At 34.5% G+C, this 21036-nt stretch overlaps 2 protein-coding genes across 12 annotated transcripts; both read right to left on the bottom strand.

The window, feature by feature from the left end:
- Positions 1-1473: 1473 nt before the first annotated feature.
- LOC100749772 (acyl-CoA Delta(11) desaturase) lies at positions 1474-4347 on the bottom strand. Of its 2 annotated transcripts, none has more exons than XM_012390096.3 (6): positions 4187-4347; positions 3692-3834; positions 3330-3460; positions 3014-3219; positions 2504-2686; positions 1474-1981 (listed from the first exon to the last, which is right to left on the bottom strand). In XM_012390096.3, the coding sequence occupies exons 1-6, from the start codon at positions 4294-4296 to the stop codon at positions 1672-1674; spliced, it is 1083 nt and encodes a 360-aa protein (XP_012245519.1). In that variant the 5' UTR covers positions 4297-4347; the 3' UTR covers positions 1474-1671. The 2 variants fall into 2 exon arrangements, with proteins under 2 accessions (XP_012245519.1, XP_024226066.1); XM_024370298.2 differs by having other exon boundaries at positions 1628-1981; positions 3692-3842; positions 4194-4208.
- Positions 4348-5635: 1288 nt separating this feature from the next.
- Positions 5636-20746, bottom strand: LOC100746987 (acyl-CoA Delta(11) desaturase). Of its 10 annotated transcripts, none has more exons than XM_033322902.1 (9): positions 19860-20746; positions 19512-19733; positions 19048-19441; positions 18708-18938; positions 11277-11686; positions 8284-8414; positions 7806-8011; positions 7529-7714; positions 5636-6997 (listed from the first exon to the last, which is right to left on the bottom strand). In XM_033322902.1, the coding sequence occupies exons 5-9, from the start codon at positions 11542-11544 to the stop codon at positions 6682-6684; spliced, it is 1107 nt and encodes a 368-aa protein (XP_033178793.1). In that variant the 5' UTR covers positions 11545-11686; positions 18708-18938; positions 19048-19441; positions 19512-19733; positions 19860-20746; the 3' UTR covers positions 5636-6681. The 10 variants fall into 10 exon arrangements, with proteins under 10 accessions (XP_033178793.1, XP_024226061.1, XP_033178791.1 ...); XM_024370293.2 differs by having other exon boundaries at positions 18708-18786; positions 18873-18938; positions 19048-19733; XM_033322900.1 differs by having other exon boundaries at positions 19048-19733.
- Between the last annotated feature and the right edge of the window lie 290 nt (positions 20747-21036).

Genomic DNA, 21036 nt, shown 5'->3' on the forward strand with positions numbered 1-21036 from the left:
TTTGTTATCGTGCGGGCGCTTGTGAAATTTGTTGATATATTTAATATTTGCTTTTCTAAGAGACATTCCATCCTTGATAAAATATCCTTCCCCGTGTAAAGAATTGAAAAATTAGCTAAACAAATTCTCAGGCAAGGGTCTCCTTCGTTATCTTCAGAACTTCATTAAAAAAAGGAACAGTAGGCAGCAAAATTCTTTCTACGTTCAAACATATGGTGAATCTCTCTTTGCTAAAAGTGTCTTAGAACATTAATTTCGAAGTACCACTACAAGAAACAAAATCCTTTCTCTTCGTTGATTTGTTAAAAAAAAAAAAAAAAAAAGGATGCTCAGCATGTTTCTCACCGATCTGTACACTTTTAGAGAACATTCGCCGTATCCATCATATATGTTTTTCTGAAAATTGGTTGTCGCTATGATTACACGTTTCTGACCGATTCTTCGTTTCCATATATAGCATCTACTTATTTTCCTTCACCCTACTGGCTTTTCAGGTGTTCACTTGTGAGTATAAGAAGTGTGATAATTGTATGAATTCGCGTTACGATGGCGGTACGACGGTGTACACAGAAGATTGATATCAAAGATTACATAGAGATTAGCAATTAGTGTGAAAAAAGACGAGGGGGGCAAATTTCGCTAACGTTGTGCGAAATTTTGAAGAAAGTATATATGACGGTATTTTTCACGAGATCGCCCTCGTTTTTTCTATGTGTTTTTTTTTCCATATGTATAAAGAAATAACTCGCATACAAGTATACTAAGATCTTTTCGCAGACGTACAAATATGTCCGTTCGCAGGCGTTTACTGTGCAAGGAACTATCTGAGATTAGTTCTAAGATTTAATCTTAACTTTAAATAAAAGTGTGATGTGTTACCAGATTTTAAGAGACAAATATATATGTTGTTTTGTTACCAGATCAGGACGAAATGATTGATTTTATTCCATTTCGTAGCATGCCGGTAATTATATAAGAGCATTCAGGGTAATCGTTTCTTTCGTCTGATTAATTTCTTTCTCGTTGCATGAGTAGTAACGTAACCGGGCATTTACTGAACGATTCATTTAGAGCGGACATACTTTCTCATTTTTTCCTTAATTCTCTTTCTTACTGTACTTTTTGTTTTTATTGAATTCAAAATTAAATTTGTCGTGTGATTTTAATTGTAATTTCGTTTAAACTATAATTTGATGGAATCGCGTATTTATGGAATTTAGTAATTTAAGCTTGTTTCACATGGTGATATCTGTTCCACTATATTTCATTGCCTTATTATTCTTCTAATACCGATCAACCTAGAGCAATTGACAGTTTCGCAATTTTCAATTGAGACGAAATGCTCTAATTAACTAATATATTATTCTCTGCACAAAATGGTTGATAAACTAAAGGTAGTTGCATGAAATTTTAATCATAGATGTTTAATGATCTTTTCTTTTTTGTGTGGTTTTGTCATCATAAATTATATCATTGTTATTATAAAATTAATATATTATCAAAATATAACAAAGGTTTATATTCGTCAGTGAGCAATAACTTGTACGATTTGTCGATGCTCAGAATCATATCAAATAACGTTGGTAAAGGAAGACGATAAAAGCGACGATAAAAGAACAATGAAATCTATCGTTTTAAGCTGCGACAAATCGGTACACTTTTAATTTCTGCTCAGTTCTTAACCATCAGCTTCAGTTTTTTTGCGTTGTACATAGATTTTTCTTTCAGCTTTCCAAGGCCCTCCGCGAGCGTCATTTTCTTCTTGCTCACTTCGTGAAGCATTTCTCTAACATCCTCGGAATCAGTTGTTTGCAACAAAGTAACATAACCGAGCTCGTGCCATATTTTGATGAAAAACGTGGCGCAACCGTCCGCGTAGCTGCCGAATTCACCGCACTTCCAGTCCCATGGTACCATGTAGTGATACATCGGCCAAAATGACTTCGTTAGGAAGAATACACTGATGTTGTCTTGTGGCAATCTGGAACCGTGAGTAGTTTGCTTTGGATTCGGTACTTGATCATGCAAAAATTTTCGATACAAAGATTTCTTTAATTTTTTGTCGCGATATCGATGTAAAATCTTTTCTCTAATTTCCAATTTCTCCTATAAAAATTTCTTCGTATGAAATTTCGTGATTCTTTCGCGTTGCTTCAATATTAAGAAGAGAATTTCTTTCTCGTTAACCAATGCACAATGTTTTATCGAATAACGAAGATGGATATGAAGCGATATCGACAACTAAAGGAAATAATTTTCTAATTAAATTACATTGTATTTTACGAGTTCAAAGAATTTGTTAATCTCGTCGAACAATTACAGCGAAATGATTAATCAGAGGATCGTTTGTATTAGTTTCATCAAGCTTCTTATATTTTCAACGAATTTAACATTTTATTGAACGGTGATTCCATCGTTGTCTATCCTGACAGTGCCGTGGCTACCAGGCATTTTAAAGAACAGTTTGTACAATATGCTAAAGGTATCTGAAATTTGCATTAACTTTTGCGTTTCCATACTCCAGATCAAGCGTGCGCTGTTCACCAGCCAAGATACGTTCACCGTAATGGCGAATCGCAGCACTCCCGTGATCAGTATGGTCTCGGTCATCGATTCGTCCCAGTATTCCAGCGGCGCGTTCAATGGCAATATTAGTCCGAATATTATGAATAACGGCCAGTAGAATCTGTAAATACAAAGAAGAGAAATTGCGTTACGAAGATGCGTGAAAAATTAGGCAAGAAGTTAAATATTGAACGCTTGAACGAAAGAAAATATCTATGTTCGAAGAAATGGAATTGTGCGAAGAAGAGTCGGTGCCAGAAATTATTAGGCGAGTGTTATATTGTCAAAGAACGAGGGTCTCTTGTTTGGAAAGAGTAGAAAGAGCAATGCAGGTTATTAGAAATGAAATTTAAACGAGTGAAAGCAACGAGTCAAAAATAATTTTTGATAAAATAATAAGAAATGTAAGGAAATTAGACATTTTTGGCGTTCGTTAAGAAGATCTTACTTCTTTTGAAACCAAACATAGCCATCTTGCTCGATATCACGCATATCGATCTCACGTTTGATCTCTTCAATGTCCATACTCGGTGACAATATATTACCTACATAGTGACTATAGAAAAATCCTTTCTTATGATTGTAAGGGTCTTTATCTGTCCCATAATACTTGTGATGAAGCCTGTGGTACAATACCCAGTCGTGTATCGAACCCTGTAAACAAAATATAATTTACTAGGATAAGAACATGACAGATAAGCTGTAATAATAACAATTAACTTATTAACCGGTTCTTCCCTTAAGCAGAAATTTCAGGTACCTACCACTCCTGCTAGGGTGTGAAACAACATGAGGAGAAGCCTAAGAGATCCCGTGGCTTCGTACGTACCGTGAGCCCATAATCTATGGGCACCTGCTGTCACTCCAAGGCAACCAAGGGTCGTTATAAACAACGCTGGAAAATTTATTGACTGATCACAAAAGGTATAGGCTAGAATTTGATTATTGTTTTAATAGAATGAAAGAATAAAGCAATATGTCTGTTCCTAGAACGAATAATAAATGAAACTCTTGAAAAGACTATGTCTTAGTGGAGGGGCACGGAACGATTGAAGCGATAAATGTACCACAAGTTACAAAATTCGTCGTGTGAAACAAAAGAATAATAAAGTGGGTGTTTTCTTACTAAAAATCACAGTCATCCATTTAGCGGAAGTGAACAAAAACCAGATAGCGTATACTCCGAGGACGTGTATATAAATGTACCATAAAATAGCCGCCCATTTCATTTCTTGTTTCCTTGCTGGTTGTTTCTCGTCCAACATCGCGCTGTTTTTAAACAAATTGAAGATTACGCATGTCGCTCGACGAAACACAATCGGCACACATTTTCGTCTATTCAGGATACTAACTTAGATCATTAAAAAATAAAGTTCGATAAAAGTCACATAAAGTTGAAAAGGAAAAGACGAAAAATACATTTTAGCAACACCAAATTGAAGTCTCCACGAAGGAATCCATAAAAGATTTCGAAGAACGTTTACAGCTTAAAAATTGATATTCTCTTTATATATTCTCTTAGCTAAGAATGCCACGAAATCGAACAACACACTGGAAACGAGAGGCAATACAATTTGAAAAGTGAGTTCACGTGTTCAGGCAGTTGTGGATCGAAATTTACCTTTTTCTGTAGCACGAGACACGCTTCTGAATAGTCGGAAAAGAACTACTTAAACGAATGCGAACCATAAGCCTTGTCGACCGACCTTTTGGCTTCTGTTTGAATCTCATTAATGACTAAGATTTCACTTCGTCATTTCCTTTGTTTTAGCGTTCTTTAATTTGAAAATGAGTTTGAAGAATCGTTTCCAACTCGGTCACGATTGCCGATAACCATCGCCCTCTTGATACGATGTTTAGCATTAGTTACAGTTGAAACTACCTTTGAGATTTTTGCCATTAGATGGAATTATTGGGAAACATCATAACGAATAGACGACAAATCGGTAATTTCAAAAACAGGAAAATAGAAATTGAAAGGGCTGCATTGCGTTGTCCAAAGTTTTTGTATCAAGAAACTTTTCAATTAGAAGATTAAACAATTTTTAAGATATGCGCAAATCTGAGAACACGTAATTTCGTTACTGCCACTTATTGCGCTGTGTTGTTTATAAACTGAATCACCAGATTACATTAATTATCCGTCTTTATCAAAATATCTAAGAACGTGTGAAAATATCAATATTAATTTAGAATACAACTGCAAGGGTAACTTTTGAACAATTCTTGAACAATTTCTAAATAATACACGAAGCATCATAAATTATTTAAATTTTCTTTGTAATCAAAGAAATAAGCGCATGGGAAAAATGTTAATCAGATCGAAATTAAAATGGAAATTCAGCAAGAAATATATAACGAGGAAGAGAGTTTCATAACTTATCGATTTATAATCAGTAAAAATCGTTTATAGGTATGAATATTTTATTCCTTTACTTACAGGTCGATAATAATTTTTGCCATTTTCATTACTTTTTTTCTCTTGATGCGATTCTAACAGTAGTTTAATTAGATTTTACACAGTACAGATTTTTGTTACATTCAAATTAACACGGAATACATTTCAATCTCATAATATCGTGGGGCATTCGTATCCTGACCTGTTGCGCGATTCATGGATTCTTTAGAGTATGTAAAAACGAACAGAAAATAATTCTCAAGGTAATAAAAAGAAATTGAATATTTATACCTCATGTGCATATGGCCTTTGTTCAATTTCACACAATCGATTCTTTAATACAATAATTAAAAAGCTACATGTAATTGCTCCGTTTACAATTATATGCGGACATTTCTTTTTTAAATTCCCATGCTGCTATCATTTAGCACTATTTTTTCTAATTATTTTTAATGTCGCACAGCTATGTTTTACAATTTTCTATATTTATTTTCTAGATTTATTTTCTAGATTCGTTAGAATTTTTTTACAAATAGTTGTTGAAAGCTTAGGTATTAAAACTTGCTCTAACTAATCCCTAGATTATTTTAATTATGGTAACTGGAACTCTGGTAACAAGCATCGCAATATAAACAAAATTAAATATACGTTCTGTAAAGAAGTCCAAGTGCATTCATTCACATCGTACATATATTTTATTTCTTATTTAAAAATAGAAACTATTTTGTACATTATGCTCGGAAAGACAGCTTGTCTTAATCGACTCAAAATCGATTAACGATAGGTTCATTAACTTATGAGACCGACTTACAAATTTTTCAAGTACGAAAAGTTGCAAATTACTCCAAAGAACACATAGTGAATTCTTCTACCAACAGTCTGGTGAAGATTATACATCCAAATAGAAGCTATCATAAGAGACGAAATTCACCTGACATCTTCCAAGTTTCTTAATACGTTCAATGCGGGAGGATTTTTAAAATCCCAAGCCCAATGACGAAAATTTTCTCAGTTTTCTTTTCTTCGCTTAATCGTATTTGAAAATAGTTGGAAATGTATTATTCAATATTGAAATTATTAATTTGTTTAGAAATATTTAAAAATACCGATATTTTCGAATTTCTCGTGTCACTGGGAAAGAATAAATTAAAAGGAGACACAAATTCGTAAGAGTAATGCGCGATCAAGAATCGTAGAAACAAAGCAGGAACCGTTGGAAGACGGTTAGAGCGATAGATGATCGAGCATGAAGATCTAAAGGGGTTTTACAGACTTTCCATATACATTATACTTCAAGGTTCTCAACTAAAAGGATCAATATATAGTGTCAATATTTATTGACAAACCACATTTTCGTTAAGAACCTTGAAATATTGACAATATTATTGTTCGTCTAATGGCATAGAGTGGCTATCACCACCATTGATACATTGATACGCTTGATACATTTATCGATTTCGTCACACTGAAGCAACTTCTGCTCGATACGTATAATACTTACAACAATAACATACACACACACATACACATATATATGTATGTATATATATATACACATATAAAACAATAACATATAAAATTCACCGAACGAAACAAGAAAAAATAACAACATGGTGATTCATAATTCGTGTCACACACTCCTGTACGTTCAATTGATCACAACACTCGCGGAAATAAAAGGAACATAATGTCGACGTGTAATCACTACAAATACATTGTCACTCTTTCTTCCTGTCCATCTGTTTTAATTCCTGGAGATCCTCAATTGGAATGTCGGCATCACCGTAGCCCCAAACATGACTGCCATCGCCAGATCTGATCGCTCTGCGCCGAACCATCGCTGGTGACACGTATTTGCGATTGTAAGCCCAACCGATGTGTGCAAAAGCGTCGATGAAGCCCGTGGTCAAGTTGAACGTGTAGTTTCCAAGTTCTCCAGTCTTGTAATCCCACGGAAATACGTGATGAAAGTTGTGCCAACCTTCGCCTAGGGCCGCTATCGAAACCACCACGTTCTCCACTGGAGAGATGTATCTGAAAAATTTGCAAAATTTTATTTGATCACGAAGAAGGAAGTTCTATCGGTAGAAGTAATATCATTTGAAGTATTCTATGACGAAGGAGAATACACATAGAATGTAAGTTTCACCAAACGAGAAATCTGATCGCAAAAGGGCGGGTACTTAGTTCTGAAACTAAAAATCATACGAATATATAATGCTACTTTCAGACTTAAAACAATGACGCAGAATTAAATTAATAAATCCCCTCTGAAATATATGGAGAATTTTTGTGATCTCGTGGCAGAAAGTTTCTTCGATGGAGGTAATTTTGTGCAAAGTATTGATTTTACGATAATGGAGAAGCTTGGATTCTATTCTAAAAATTTCTATTCCGATGAACGCTTGAACAAATGGATTCTAATCAGAGATTTATCTCGCTGATTAAAATGAATGGAGAACTGAAATTTCACACGTGCAAGCGCGTGGTGTCGTGTTCGAGTAACTCGAAACGTCGTAATTTCGATATTTGTGATCTGGAATTTATTGAAAATTGATTGCTTACTTATCGTAAGGTCGCTGGCCCCACATGTGAGCCACGCTATTCACGAAGAAGGCTATGTTGAGCGTAACGCAGAAACGGAAGTTGAAATTCACCCAGAAAGATGTCCAGACAGATTCTGACCAGAAGTAGCAAGGCACGCCGACCGGAAATCCAATGGTTAAAAGGGCAAACAGAGGTATGTAGTATCTGTAAACGAATATATCACTCAACGAAACTTATCAAATTATTGGAATTAATTCTTAGAATTGAGAATCATAAATTCTCGAACAATATTTACCTTTTTTGCCACATGACAAGTGGATCAGCTTCCAAGTCGCTCATGTCCACTGCTTTTCGTTTTGCCACAACATCAGGATGAGGTGTTGTAAAAAGCCAGCCCACGTGGGCGAAGAAGAAACCCCTTTTCGCGTTGTGGGGATCCGCATCGGTTTCGCTGTACTTATGATGTACCCTGTGGTCCAACGCCCACGCGTATACGTGTTTCTGTAGATGAAAAGTGTTTGTAAATCGTTTAGAAATTGTTGAACATTTAGGGAAATTAAAAAGGAATAATTATATTGCGACGTTCGAATTTTTTTTAGAAATTTGTTAGAATTATTTAGCCACCGGAAATTAATTTCTTAGATATTTTGGTCGTAGAAAATTAATCTTTCAGTGATTGGTTATTGAAAATTCGTTTCTAAAGAACCAGTTAATTATCGGAAGATGATTTTATAAAAATTCATAAAAATTGGAATGAAGAGAAAATTACGAACTTGTCCAGTTATGGTGAATAGTAATATTAGTAAGAATCGAAGAGGCCATTTCGCTTTATACGCCCTGTGGGACCACAACCTGTGCGCCCCCGCGGTTATACCGAATCCGGAAGTGTATATAACCACGAACGCTGCAACAAAACGCATCATAATATTCATAGCTCTGGCTTTTGAGTCCAACGTAACAAGTGTATTTCTAGTTCTACTCTCGCATCAGACATATTTATAATCTGAACTTGATCACATACAATGTATTCACTGTACAGACATATTTATATTATGCGATATATTTAATTTAATCCTCCGAATGATAAGACAAAAATTTATCTCTGTCCTCGATGTTTGAAATTTGTATTGTCGTACCGATTATCAAATTTGATACCATTAATTACACCTTTTAATTACACCTTTTCTCAATCTCCTTTATCCTCTCCAATTCTAAGAAAAATTCTAAAATTTAATTTAACGTCGACTAACTCTCGTTCATATAAATCATTCGATCTATCAAACTTATTTACGATGTACTTTGCAAATTCGAGAAAATATTCCACGATGATCAACAGTTGTTCGTTACAACAGCCTTACATAATGTCTCGGAAGCATGAGAAACGGATTAAATTTGCGTATTTCTAACTCCACGCAATCGGATTGTTTCCAGTTCGTTCATATTCTCGCTTTCATTCATCTTCCTGCCTGTTTTGATTATCGCGTGAATCATCACCGAATATTCGAGGATTTGTGCGTTCCACACGCGCGGTTAACCAAAATCAAGAGGAATGTTCCGATTCTAATAATAGAAGGTGATTAAACTCGAGAACGATTTGCTTCTATACTCTCATTCGTGCTTTTTTCTTCGGGTTTTCCACATTTTTAAATATTACGCTCTACATCCAAGACCCTAGCGTTGTAAAGATATAACAGTTTAAATGGACGGAGGAATTCTTTAATTTCTATTTCTCGAAACGAAAATTTTATAAATTTCTGTTTCTTAATGAAAATAATTATTTAAAGATCGCATGGTGGATTTCAACAAAAATTTCTATAAACACTTTATTTCATCGTATTTTGCGCTGTACGTTAGAGTTATTCGTGTTATGGTCGAGAATTAGTTCGGCTTGTCGAGCATCGATGACGAAGTCGACGTAATTTGCGAGGCCAAGAACAGTGTCATAGATTAATAATAATCAGAAAATGGCCTCGGTTTATTTCTGTCGTCGGTTCGAATTTTTGCAGCAGAACCGTTTCGAAGTCAGCACGCAACGCACTTCCGTCGTGGCTCTCGTTTCTGAAATGCATTATGTAATGATCGAGACACAAAAGTTTCATCTAATGAATTACACGTCGCTTCCTATCGTTCCTAATCGTAATGAAAGTACGTTAAAATGTTAGTAGAATTTATAAGCGCGAGTAAAGAACCAGGATATTATTTAGAAGCGAGATATCGGAGAAATTTTTACAAAACCGTCGTTTAGAAGACCCATCGATCTTAACTTCGACTTAAAAAGTTATTAACAAAATAACTTTTATAAGTAGAACGTACGTTTTTGACACTAGGTGCACATTTAAGGAGTCAGCACGTGGTGCATACGTGTTGTATACAATTGTTCTCACATTTATCGTTTTGTTTCGATTCCTATTAGATTTGAGTCAGTTTAATCTCTGTCGCCCTTACCCAAGAGTCTAATCCTGATAACGTATGTGATGGTCAAGGTCATTGGAGGAGAGTTCTTTAAATAGCAATTTTATCGAAGTTTTTCTTATACGTCGAATTTTCCTCTTTTATTCCTTCGATTTTTTATTTTTCGATTTTATATTAATTATCGATACAAGAATATTGTAGGAACGGAATTAGAATCATCGATGACCAACAATATATATTTACATATCCCCTTCCGTGAACCTCAGCGATCGATGCTTAATCCGATTGTTGAGTACTTCGTAGAATTTTCGCAGCCCAGTTAACTATTTTTCAGTATGATACGTAACATATGATAGCACAGTACAATATTGATTTCAGATTCTGACCTATAAGCACAATACGTATGCATATGTATATTAATCACTGAGAACGCTGAATAATAATAAATAATAACCGATGAATCAGGCTGACATTAAAATTTCAATGTTTTATCGACTTGATAAACGAATTATCTGAATATCTGAAGAAATATGGTCTTCTATCTTGAATGAGAGTCATGAAAAAGTAATATCGAAGTATTGAGAAGAGTAGGTGTGATTATATCGCTACTACCGTTTTATTCTTTAATTTAATCTTCTGTTATGTCATACAATCTACCGTGCTGATACGATATACATCTTCAATGTGGAGTATTGTGAAACGATTCTAACATTGTGGATTATTCGCTCTTTTTGCATTTGAATTTCAGTTCGATTAAACTTAATTTTTATTTTCCGTTATATATTTATCTCTATTATCTATTCTTTATACGATATACTTATTTTTTGCTATTATACAATCTGTCCTGCGATCTAACAATTTCACGCTCAAGGATATATTTTTTACCCTTGATTGAGGAAAAATGAGTATTATCCTTCCAGCAGCTTTCTAGGTTATAAAAAAATCAATTTCTTTCCTGGATTCATACAGTGCGTCATCGATCGTATACAATATGCAGTCACCCACAAAAGTCCTCGTACATTCTATAAAAGGTTTCATCGAAAATCAATTTCATCTAAACGAAGCACATTAGAACGTCGTACAATGACCGCATGTATACATCGTTAATTTTTTTTTAAAGCAGTGATATAACGGTTCTTAGTCGTATTAATTAATACAGAGTGCAATAACTTGGCAGTCAAATTTTCTAGCATGTCATTTGAACAGCAATGAATTTTCTCATATTGTAAACGAAGATGTTCGTGAGTAATTGTACGCACACGGTATATCTTTGAATACGACAGCGTGAAAGATACGGAATATTCCCTCATCGATAATAATAACCACGAACAAACATAGTTTCGATTACACTTACCCCATAACGTGGTAAGAAGCTTGGCTTCGGTGAAGATAAGGTACAACCCGTAAATGCAGCCTACGTGAACGAAAACTAACGCGATGAAATCCGGCCACGTGATACGAGGAACATATTCCACTTTACTGCTACGATAAGTTTCGTCAACCGCTAAATAGTCGTCTGTTTCAGCCAACTTACGATTCTTCGAATCGTTTTCCTTATATTCATCTTTCAATTGCGACACTTCGCACGCGGTGGCTGGAACTCGATCCTTGCTCGGAGACATTTTTATTTCACTTTTCACGAATTCGTCAGAAAATTCTAATTCAATGGAGAAGAAATATATTCAGATGTTATTCAAATTTATTTCTTGCATCGTAGCTTCTCTCGAAGGTGGTGATATCAGTTGGGTGGACGAAAAATATTTCCTGTAACAACAATAGGTGAAGCGATTATTTTCAACTCTTTATCCTATAGCTGTTATGCAATCGAAGCTTAATGGAAATATAATTTGAATGTAAAGTATATGTCCTTCAAGAAGAGCAATTCTCTCGTGATGTTTCGTTTGGCTTAGTCATTCGTCAAGAATTAATGTCGCGTTACACTGAAAAGTTATTGATAACTGTTATGAACGATCGGCTTCCTTCGGCTTTCAACCATCATTCTGGAAGTTTAATTCGATTTTGAAATATACTTCATACGTCTTTTAAGAAAATTTCATAATTTACATTCCGTCTTTTTATATATTATACAGGGTGGTTGGTAACTGGTGGAAAGGGGGTGATTCTACGCGAAAAAAGAAGTCGAAAATATAGAATAAAAATTTAAAAATTTAAAAATTTAAAAATTTAAACATTTAAAAATTTAAAAATTTAAAAATTCAAAAATTTGAAAATTCAAAAATTTGAAAATTCAAAAATTTGAAAATTCAAAAATTTGAAAATTTAAAAATTTGAAAATTTAAAAATTTGAAAATTTAAAAATTTGAAAATTTAAAAATTTGAAAATTTAAAAATTTGAAAATTTAAAAATTTGAAAATTTAAAAATTTGAAAATTTAAAAATTTGAAAATTTAAAAATTTGAAAATTTAAAAATTTGAAAATTTAAAAATTTGAAAATTTATTTTAAAAATAACGTCAATTGAGAGAACGATCTACAGTGAGATCCGTTATAACGAGACGTGATAAAGTGCACGCATACCGAGCGAAAATTCAAAGTCGATTTTCTCGAAAACAAAGTCACAAACGAAAAATGTTTATTCTATATTTTCGACTTCTTTTTTCGCGTAGAATCACCTCCTTTTCGCTTGTACCACCAGCTACCAACCATCCTGTATATTAGTTCACTATTAGATTATTGGGAAGTTTATTAAACCAAACAGGTGTATTTTCCAATAATAGACTTTCCTTTTGGGAACTTAATTCGAATTATAATCACGTGTCTTTGAATAAAATTCCGCAATTTGTGTTACTTACTTTACCATAAGTTATGTATTATTTAGGAAACGTGTTAAACAACCGCGATATTTTATCGATAATACATTTTTTCCCTTTTTTTATCTAATAAATTATAGAAACAATGTTACACATGAAACAACGTACAATGTTTCTTCCGGCTATGCGATCCGTGTAGGTCGGTTCTACAATAAGTGAATACCTATGAATCGTTCAATCACTGAAGGATATCACTATACGCAACCAATGGTTGAGAAAGACTGAGTGATACAGCCCGACTGAATGCTAAACGATAAACTCTATCGATCGTAGATATTGCCATGTGTGGTATCACTACATGCGTTGATAAAATAATTTATTTTCAGACACTCATTACCATCGCACGTGATTGTATCCTTGTATTTCGTGAGTATTCTTTTAGTTTAGTTACGTGTTCGACGATCTGTAGGTATTTTGTGAAACAAGAAATTACATCGAGAAAGAACAAAAAAGTAAAGTTGGAAAATTACAACACTGAGCTTTTCTATTGCAATGTGTAAAATTACTAAAGTTTCTAGATATTCAAGAAGATGAATCTTCAAATAAGTTCCTGGTTCGAATTAGATCGTCACTTGTCGTTTTAATAGATAATAATTGTCGCAATAGAAACACTGTTACATGTTATGTATATACTGACAATGTTTTAAGTGGTGTACGTTTATCGCAATTTATGCTTCCGATGATATCTACACCTGGTTCGAAGAATCGCCCTATGTTATGATAGGTTATTGGTAATATTCTCCCTAAAATATAGATGGATAATCGGGTCACACATTAGTGTTGAAAATGAAGGACAAGCAAACGAAATATTTCGACACTTCTACGATGACACATCGAACTGGAAATAACTTAGAATCATAAATAATAATGCCGAAAATCGATTTAAATAAAACTAAATAAAATGCTTCTTGTTCGAATCGTCAAATAACGATTAATTATCGTAACGAAAAATTCTGAAAAATATTTAATTTGTTTCATTTCTAAATATTTAAGTCTTGACTATAGAAATTTTGTTGCTATTGTGGCAAATAATTTTTCTTCTTAATACGTGCGTAATCGTTTCTTCTACAAATCCCAAAATTCTCCACCGTGTTGCATTATGCCAATAAACTGAAAACTCAAAGTCATTTCGGAGACGATTGGTTCATGCCTAAAACATACATTTTTCACCAAATGGTCTGGTTTTGCTTCAACTTTTTTTTATATCGTGTACCACGAAGAATATTAAAAGGACGAAAAGAAGGAATGCTATCGAAAAACGTTCTATTAGAACGACGAAAAATAGCGGAGGGTAATGTATCTGGCGCCAGTCTTTCCGAGTGTACGGATTTCATATTCGTGTTTTTACTTAAACGTATCGTGATTCTCGTAAAAGTTGACGTAGTTACGAACGTTGATGAACACTCAATAAAGGAAACGGATACAGGAACGATACGACTGGCGCCACACGTATCTTCAACACTAGGGAGGTGGAGGTAATATTCCTTTGCCATAGGCGATGTTGCTCGTTTTTATGTTGATGCGTTAGAAGAAGATGCACGGTAAAACGAAGAGAAAGCATTCCGTTGAAATAATTAATTAGGAATATTTTAATTAAAAAGATAGTCAAATTTTCTAAAGCAGAATTGATATTCAGGGAAGATATTATTCTCTGTTCGGTTTTCGATTATGTGAATCATGGATATTATTCGCATAACGTTCAACAATACGAATACACTTTCTTTTTCACAATTTTCGACTTTTCCACTCTCCTAATACAAGATAGTTATATAATCTGGTAAATAGTTATTTTTATCACGGTCCTTACGAAATGAGTTATAACCCCTTGTATATGCTTCGTTATTTTTCAATCAGCGCGTCCAGTTCGTTCTCGGAACTCGATCAAATGTTCACGGAAAATTACGTTACGAATTGAAACGGTATTTACGAATCTCGTTAACGACCCCTTGATTGGACAATACGTGCCGCCTATATATAGACGACTCGTAAATAAGTGTAAAACTACTGTGTCAGACTTCGGCCAGAAACGTTTGGCCACATTTCCATCACGAAGAAGATACTCCTTGGAGCTTTTGCACATAGGAAATGCAAAACTTGCTTTGCTAATACGCTCGGTTAATGTCCGACTGCAAATCGATACGGTACGTTTGCCGTTTCGGAAAGGATCGACCCTGTTGCAAAATGCAAGAGCTCCCGTCGACTGGTAGATGGTGCAAACCCTTTCGCCACCCTCTGCCCATTGCTCTACGCCTTTTTGTACATAGCATTGTATACCTGTGAGACGTTGAAAGAAGCATAAAAAGAGCATAAATACTAGGACAAATACAGTCGTCGATTCTGAGAAATATTTTCTTACGTGACGTGATGATACAATGGTAGTATTTAACGATCTAAATATTATCCGTATTATTATATCGATTTCAACGAAGATATTCAGAGAAATGTGTAACAGGCATTCAGAGTATTAAGAGCGACATGTAAAATTTATCTTTAACTTATAGAAGCCTCAATATGAATTTCATGCAATGAATTATACAAAATCGTACGAATGAATTATTTAGAACAGAATACTTCCAGGAACTATTTTCGAACAAAGATTGACACAGCTCTGCATCGTTTACTTCAAAGACACCAGGCAGAGGTTTACAAAGTTGGGGCGAAAGTTACGACGGAAATTTGCTTCGGTAATAGAGACTGTTTATACCGCGTGACTTGGAAAATTTTATACGTCGACGTTCTTCACAGGTACGATGCAAATAGTTATAATAATGGCATTGAGGAATCATGGATGATAAATGGTGGTACTTAGAAAATTCATAAAGTTTTGCACGTTGATCTCGTAAAAAAGTACAGACTTCTAACTGTAGCCAAGTCTGTCGGAGTGATAAACATGCCAAAGCGACGAACTTTATCAAGTGTTTCTTATAGAATCTGATGTTGAATTTGATCGAACCATGTAATAGAATTGAAACATTGAATCTCAGTTTTCTATCGACAAATTTGTCTCATTCAGTTAGTTAAAAAATGTATTCGGAATTAACGTGTACACTCAGCGCCGAGTTATTTCCGGCCAATGTTATATCAATTTGTAATAAACGTTTCTTTTTACATTTATCAAGCAAGCTATAATATACTATTAACGTGCAAATACTATTTTTTCCGAGAACATTTCATAAAGAACTGTGCATTAATTTCCTGTTCAAATATATACACGTTTTACATATCAATTGCGTTTTAGGATTTTCACCATAGTGTCAATCTTCTCTGCAAACGTTTCATCCTGACTTCGTGATTAATTTCCTTTTTTTGGATTTATTTTGGACTTATCAGCTCTCAAAGAGACACGAGTAAATATCCAGTAAGATCTAATACAATCTAAAATTGAATTTAATCATCGTAAAACGATCGTGCGCGTAATAAGAAACTTGATTAAGAATAATTACGTCGAGTACACGGTTGGAGCTCTGTCCATTACTTTTCTTTTATTAGACATTCGATATAGCCACGTCCTTTGTTAAATGATGATTAATTAAAATGTAACACGGCAAATGTTGGTAATTAGCTAATGTAGAGAGTCACAGCATGTAACGAGTGGGGAAAAAGAAGAATCTAAGGCAAATGTTGCAATCGATGTAGATAGATAAACGCAATAGCGATCGTATTTAATCGAGAAACAACCGGAATACGGACGACAGGAACGATTTTCCTTGTTCGTCGTCGCGGGAGGGTCTTAATGAGGGAGGACGTCTTAATGGAAAAAGACACCGTTCAGAGGAGACGATTTGGAAACTCGTAAAAAGGCGTGAAGCACTTGACATCACGAAACTGCAAAAAGATTATTTTCAGAGTCTTGTTGCGCAATAATTTATCAACTAATATCACTGATTTTAAGGAATCAATAACTCACACATAATAAGTGGTAGATATCTTCTTTACAATTTTTGTTATTTTACTTGCAACGCTTGTCACTTATAAAATGCCTAATAATTTCTAATTTCTAATATTCTGTCGAATAATTTTCCATATTTTCGATACTGGACATAGTTTTATGGTTGTTAACAGTAAATACTCTCGTGTATATGAGAAAGAACAGTCTGTGATTCATAAATTTGCAACGATGTAAAAAATTTCATTTTGCAATTCTTCTTCCTTTTATCGTAACGAATCGAAAAACAATCGATCAGCTATCGATATTACGAACGCATTATCCGCTTACAAGCCTATTTTAAACGACATTTAAGGACAAATAAGAAGCATAAAGAAGCGAAATAGATTATCGACGATGCGTTTATACAAGGCAGTACGTGAATGAATACATCAAGATCGATTAGTGACGCACGAGACTAATAACTATGTGTTTTTACAAATGTGGGACACAATTTCTGTGTCGTGGCTCGCCTTCCATTTACGACGATATAATCTTTAATCGGAATTTATTGTTGAGAATTCATAGTTCACGGCCGAATCGTTCTTCCCTTTGGTAGGTCGTGATTCTCTATTGAAGTTGATGTGAAACGATCAACCGATGACAATCGAAATAATATCGCTCGTAAACTTTAATAGTTTCATTGAATACTTTTTATTTTTCATTGATCTTCGTTGTTTTTAAATTTACGTTCTATCACAGAAAAAACAGAAAACGAAATAAAAAAGATTGAGGTCAAAGTTTGCAGTGATCTTTAACTAGTCGCAGGTCTCATAATCGAAAATGAATAGGTGTTCGCGCCCGATATTACGCCACTTACGAGTAATAACGTATACTCTTTGTATCTATAAAGACTTGTTACGAGTCTCTTAAGGCTATCTGATATAGCGATGAATCATTTGAACATACAAACGTAAGATGGATACACGCGCTGTATTTAAGACGCGACCACATAAAACCAATCATCGATCTGAATTCCTATGTAACGTTTTGTAAACGAATGGCGAGCAGATCTTTTTGCCTTCGGTCTCGCTTCTTACGTGTACGTTAGCATTGATTACATAATTGAAAAAAATGGTAGCTTTGTACTTTAATAAAATATTTATCAATCGTATGATCGAACGTGAGCAAATTCAGTTCAGCCAAAGGAGCATACTGTTTCTGCGAATCTTCAAATAGGATAAGATAAAATTTATAATAAAAAATCTCGTAATTGCGATCCATTGAATATTTATCAAACTAGTCACTAGAACTAAATATAAGTATCGCGTAATTCTCGATCGAAATACGTGTTCTATGTTACTATGAAATCGTACCTCGATTATCCTAGAATTTCATTCATAATCGAGAAACGATTTAACCATCAATCACTACCGATTTATGTTTCCTGTTTATGGCAATTTCCATTGGAATGCCTGACTTAAAGGAGCACATAACTTCTAACCTTGATTATCTTAAATCATTGAAGTTGTAATAAATTTATTTCTGTTCATAGAACTCGTATTTTCCATTAGGGTAGATTAGCACGAGACGAATATTCCACTTTAAAATTGTTAAAAATTTTCTGTCATACGTACGTAATCGTTATATGACAAATTTGTTACATTTTGAAACTTTGAAACTTACAATTATCGAAACCATGAATGTATCTACTATATATAGATACTGGCAATTTTGGCAAAATTGTTATTGATTTTTATTAAGATAAAAAGATATATTCTATATATTTGTTCATGTTTATTTAAAATACACTAAACGTTGGTAGTTCTAATGCTGATCAAATGAAACGAAACACACGATGCTTCTAAACAGACGTCTATGTAGTATTATGTAGCACAATAACATATTACACCAATTTCCCGCGAAGTGTACGTAGCTAAAAAATTATTTGATTAAATAAGAATTCCACAACGCATACGGAGCCAGCGCCTATAAATAATTATTCTCATCATCGCGCTCCAAGGCTGAATCTAACATGAACCACGTATGAGTACAAGCATATTATATATACGTGATACAGGTGCACGTACTATGCAGCTGATGATGATCCAGCGGATCACGTCGATATTTTCACGTATCTCTTCAAGCCAAATCTAACCAGACGTCGATCTAAAAATATACTCGAAAAATAGAAACATCGCTGTCCATGGTATCGGCATAGTCGTCTATCATATTAGCGTGCATCGAATACGTACCTCGCGGAGGTATTGTCATTCGACTGGCGCAGATGGGCGTTGCGATATCGTTCGTGTAATTAGGATCTAAAGGGGCGTTTAGATTAATATTATTACCAAAATATTTAAGATTTTCGACATTGTATCGTCAATATATTGATAGATGTATATATCGATGGTCTAGAAAGACTCTTACGTAGGATAATGTTGAGAACCATAAATATCGATAATAATATTGATCGTCTTTAATTCTCCTCTACGATAAGATTGCGTCGGACGCAGTTAGGATATCCCACATTGCAGGCTGATTGGAACACGGTTAGTAGTTTAGCCAAGTAGCAAGTAAAGCTGAATTTACATTGCTAGCTTTGAAGGATCATTGCGGATGAAACGAGAATAAAAACGATGTTTTTTTATGAATCGTTCATAGTGATCATCCGCAATGATACAGTGTAAATTTAACTTTATTTGCTGTGTACTTAAATATACTTGAACTACTTGCCGTGACTGAACCAGTCTGAAGAGGCCAATCCTTGTCAACAACTTTCGAGGTCACTCAAGCCAGATAAGAAAAAGATTCCGCTTTGACTCTTACAAATTGTCAAGGCAAGGCGTGGATCAATTAAACTGACGTGTGTGTAAACTCTCATACGTACTTACGTAAATTGACGGTAGAACTAGATATTCAAGAAGTACGTAGAAGTCGATAAGAGATATTGGTTCGTTGTCTCGTCTATGTTTCTATACGCTTTCTTTATTCGTTATCAATTTAACGAAGAAAAAGGTAGAAACTTATCATAGTGGTTATGAGTTGCACCTGTTTACCTTTCACTCGTATGACGACACCACTTTATGAATCATTTTTTCCTCTAATATTCGATCCTGTTTATTGAAAGTGATCGAACATTCATAAATTAACACGTGCATATCGTTGACAGCTATCAGGTATATGTATTTTATCACCGGTATGATGATTATCCAATCGATCATCTTTTACAGTACACTTACCTTTCCAATATAATTCTCTGTCAAATACCCACATGCAGCAAAATCCATCAAAATTCGCATTATATATCCGTATCAAACTTCGTTATTTAATTGATTCTCAGATCAAACGATTCATCGTCATATTTATCATATCGTGTTGTATCACTATTTCAATGATTATCCGATCTATCACTCACTATAACATGCTTGACTCTTAAACATGGTTTTCCCAAATCTCCATTAAACACGTCTTATTTCGAAATTCGGAGGAGCTTCGCGCCAGAGAAGCATTTCATAGCATTTATCAGTTCACATTAAATCACCATTTAATAAGATTATCTGATCGCTTATGAATCATAATATCCGCTTCTTCGATACGATTTTGTACTTTTTCACCTTGAAAACTCCGAGAAACTTTCGGAAAGCAGATTTCTCTAAGCATCTGATTAGAACCGAATTGAAACACCTGCAATGACGCGGCTACTATCACGACGGATACGTAGAATTTAACACAGGTGTTCTCTTCAGGTGTTTCGCGGCTCTTTCAACTCGATCAATTGGATCATGATAACTCGCAACTGGAAATTCTGGAAATTGTAGTCTTACGATCGCGACATCGTATCAGTTACAGCGATATCTGATAGCGACGAAGATTCTTCGAAATAAGGAGAACTTTTTCGAAGAATTTCGGATGTCGATTGGATGAAAGTATTTAGATATGTGGTAGAAATGGATTACAGTGTGACACCTGTCCCTCCGTGTTATTTCTAACCGGTTCCATGCTTCGTTCCGCGATCCGCGTGGAATAAACACTGTCCTGATGGCAAACTCGCGCGCCTCGAGTAACAAACTCGCTCGTTCCGTGCGCGTGTACTCACGCCGCCACGAAACACGCCGACTAGACACGGATCGGCACGAAGCATGGCAATCTTTCGTTAGATCTGGTTCCTTGTGTTACACAATACGTTATTTGCTAATAAATAATAATTAGCTATGTTTTTATAAATGGGTACGCATCACGCGAAAGACTTTTAATAAAAACTTTATAAATACGTCTCAGAATTCAATGAATAAGTGAAAATTGATATTTAAATTCTTGTATAATATACATATGCTCGTTTTGTGAATAGAAAATTCTGTATATTTTTCAATGTACTAATGTTGTTTTATAAAAAAATTTCCTTGAATCCTTCGCGGA

The sequence above is a fragment of the Bombus impatiens genome, unplaced genomic scaffold, assembly GCF_000188095.3.
Source record: "Bombus impatiens unplaced genomic scaffold, BIMP_2.2 scf_0724, whole genome shotgun sequence".
Lineage (NCBI taxonomy): Eukaryota > Metazoa > Arthropoda > Insecta > Hymenoptera > Apidae > Bombus > Bombus impatiens.

Coding starts and splice junctions, on each gene's coding strand:
- LOC100746987 (XM_003492392.4), bottom strand. CDS start 11,544: ATGTCTCCGAGCAAGGATCGAGTTCCAGCCACCGCGTGCGAAGTGTCG. Junction 8,012..8,283: donor TATTCACCATAACTGGACAA/GTTCGTAATTTT, acceptor TTTCATCTACAG/AAACACGTATACGCGTGGGC. Junction 6,998..7,528: donor GGCCAGCGACCTTACGATAA/GTAAGCAATCAA, acceptor CAAATTTTTCAG/ATACATCTCTCCAGTGGAGA.
- LOC100749772 (XM_012390096.3), bottom strand. CDS start 4,296: ATGAGATTCAAACAGAAGCCAAAAGGTCGGTCGACAAGGCTTATGGTT. Junction 3,461..3,691: donor ATGGATGACTGTGATTTTTA/GTAAGAAAACAC, acceptor TAAATTTTCCAG/CGTTGTTTATAACGACCCTT. Junction 3,220..3,329: donor TTCACACCCTAGCAGGAGTG/GTAGGTACCTGA, acceptor TTTTGTTTACAG/GGTTCGATACACGACTGGGT.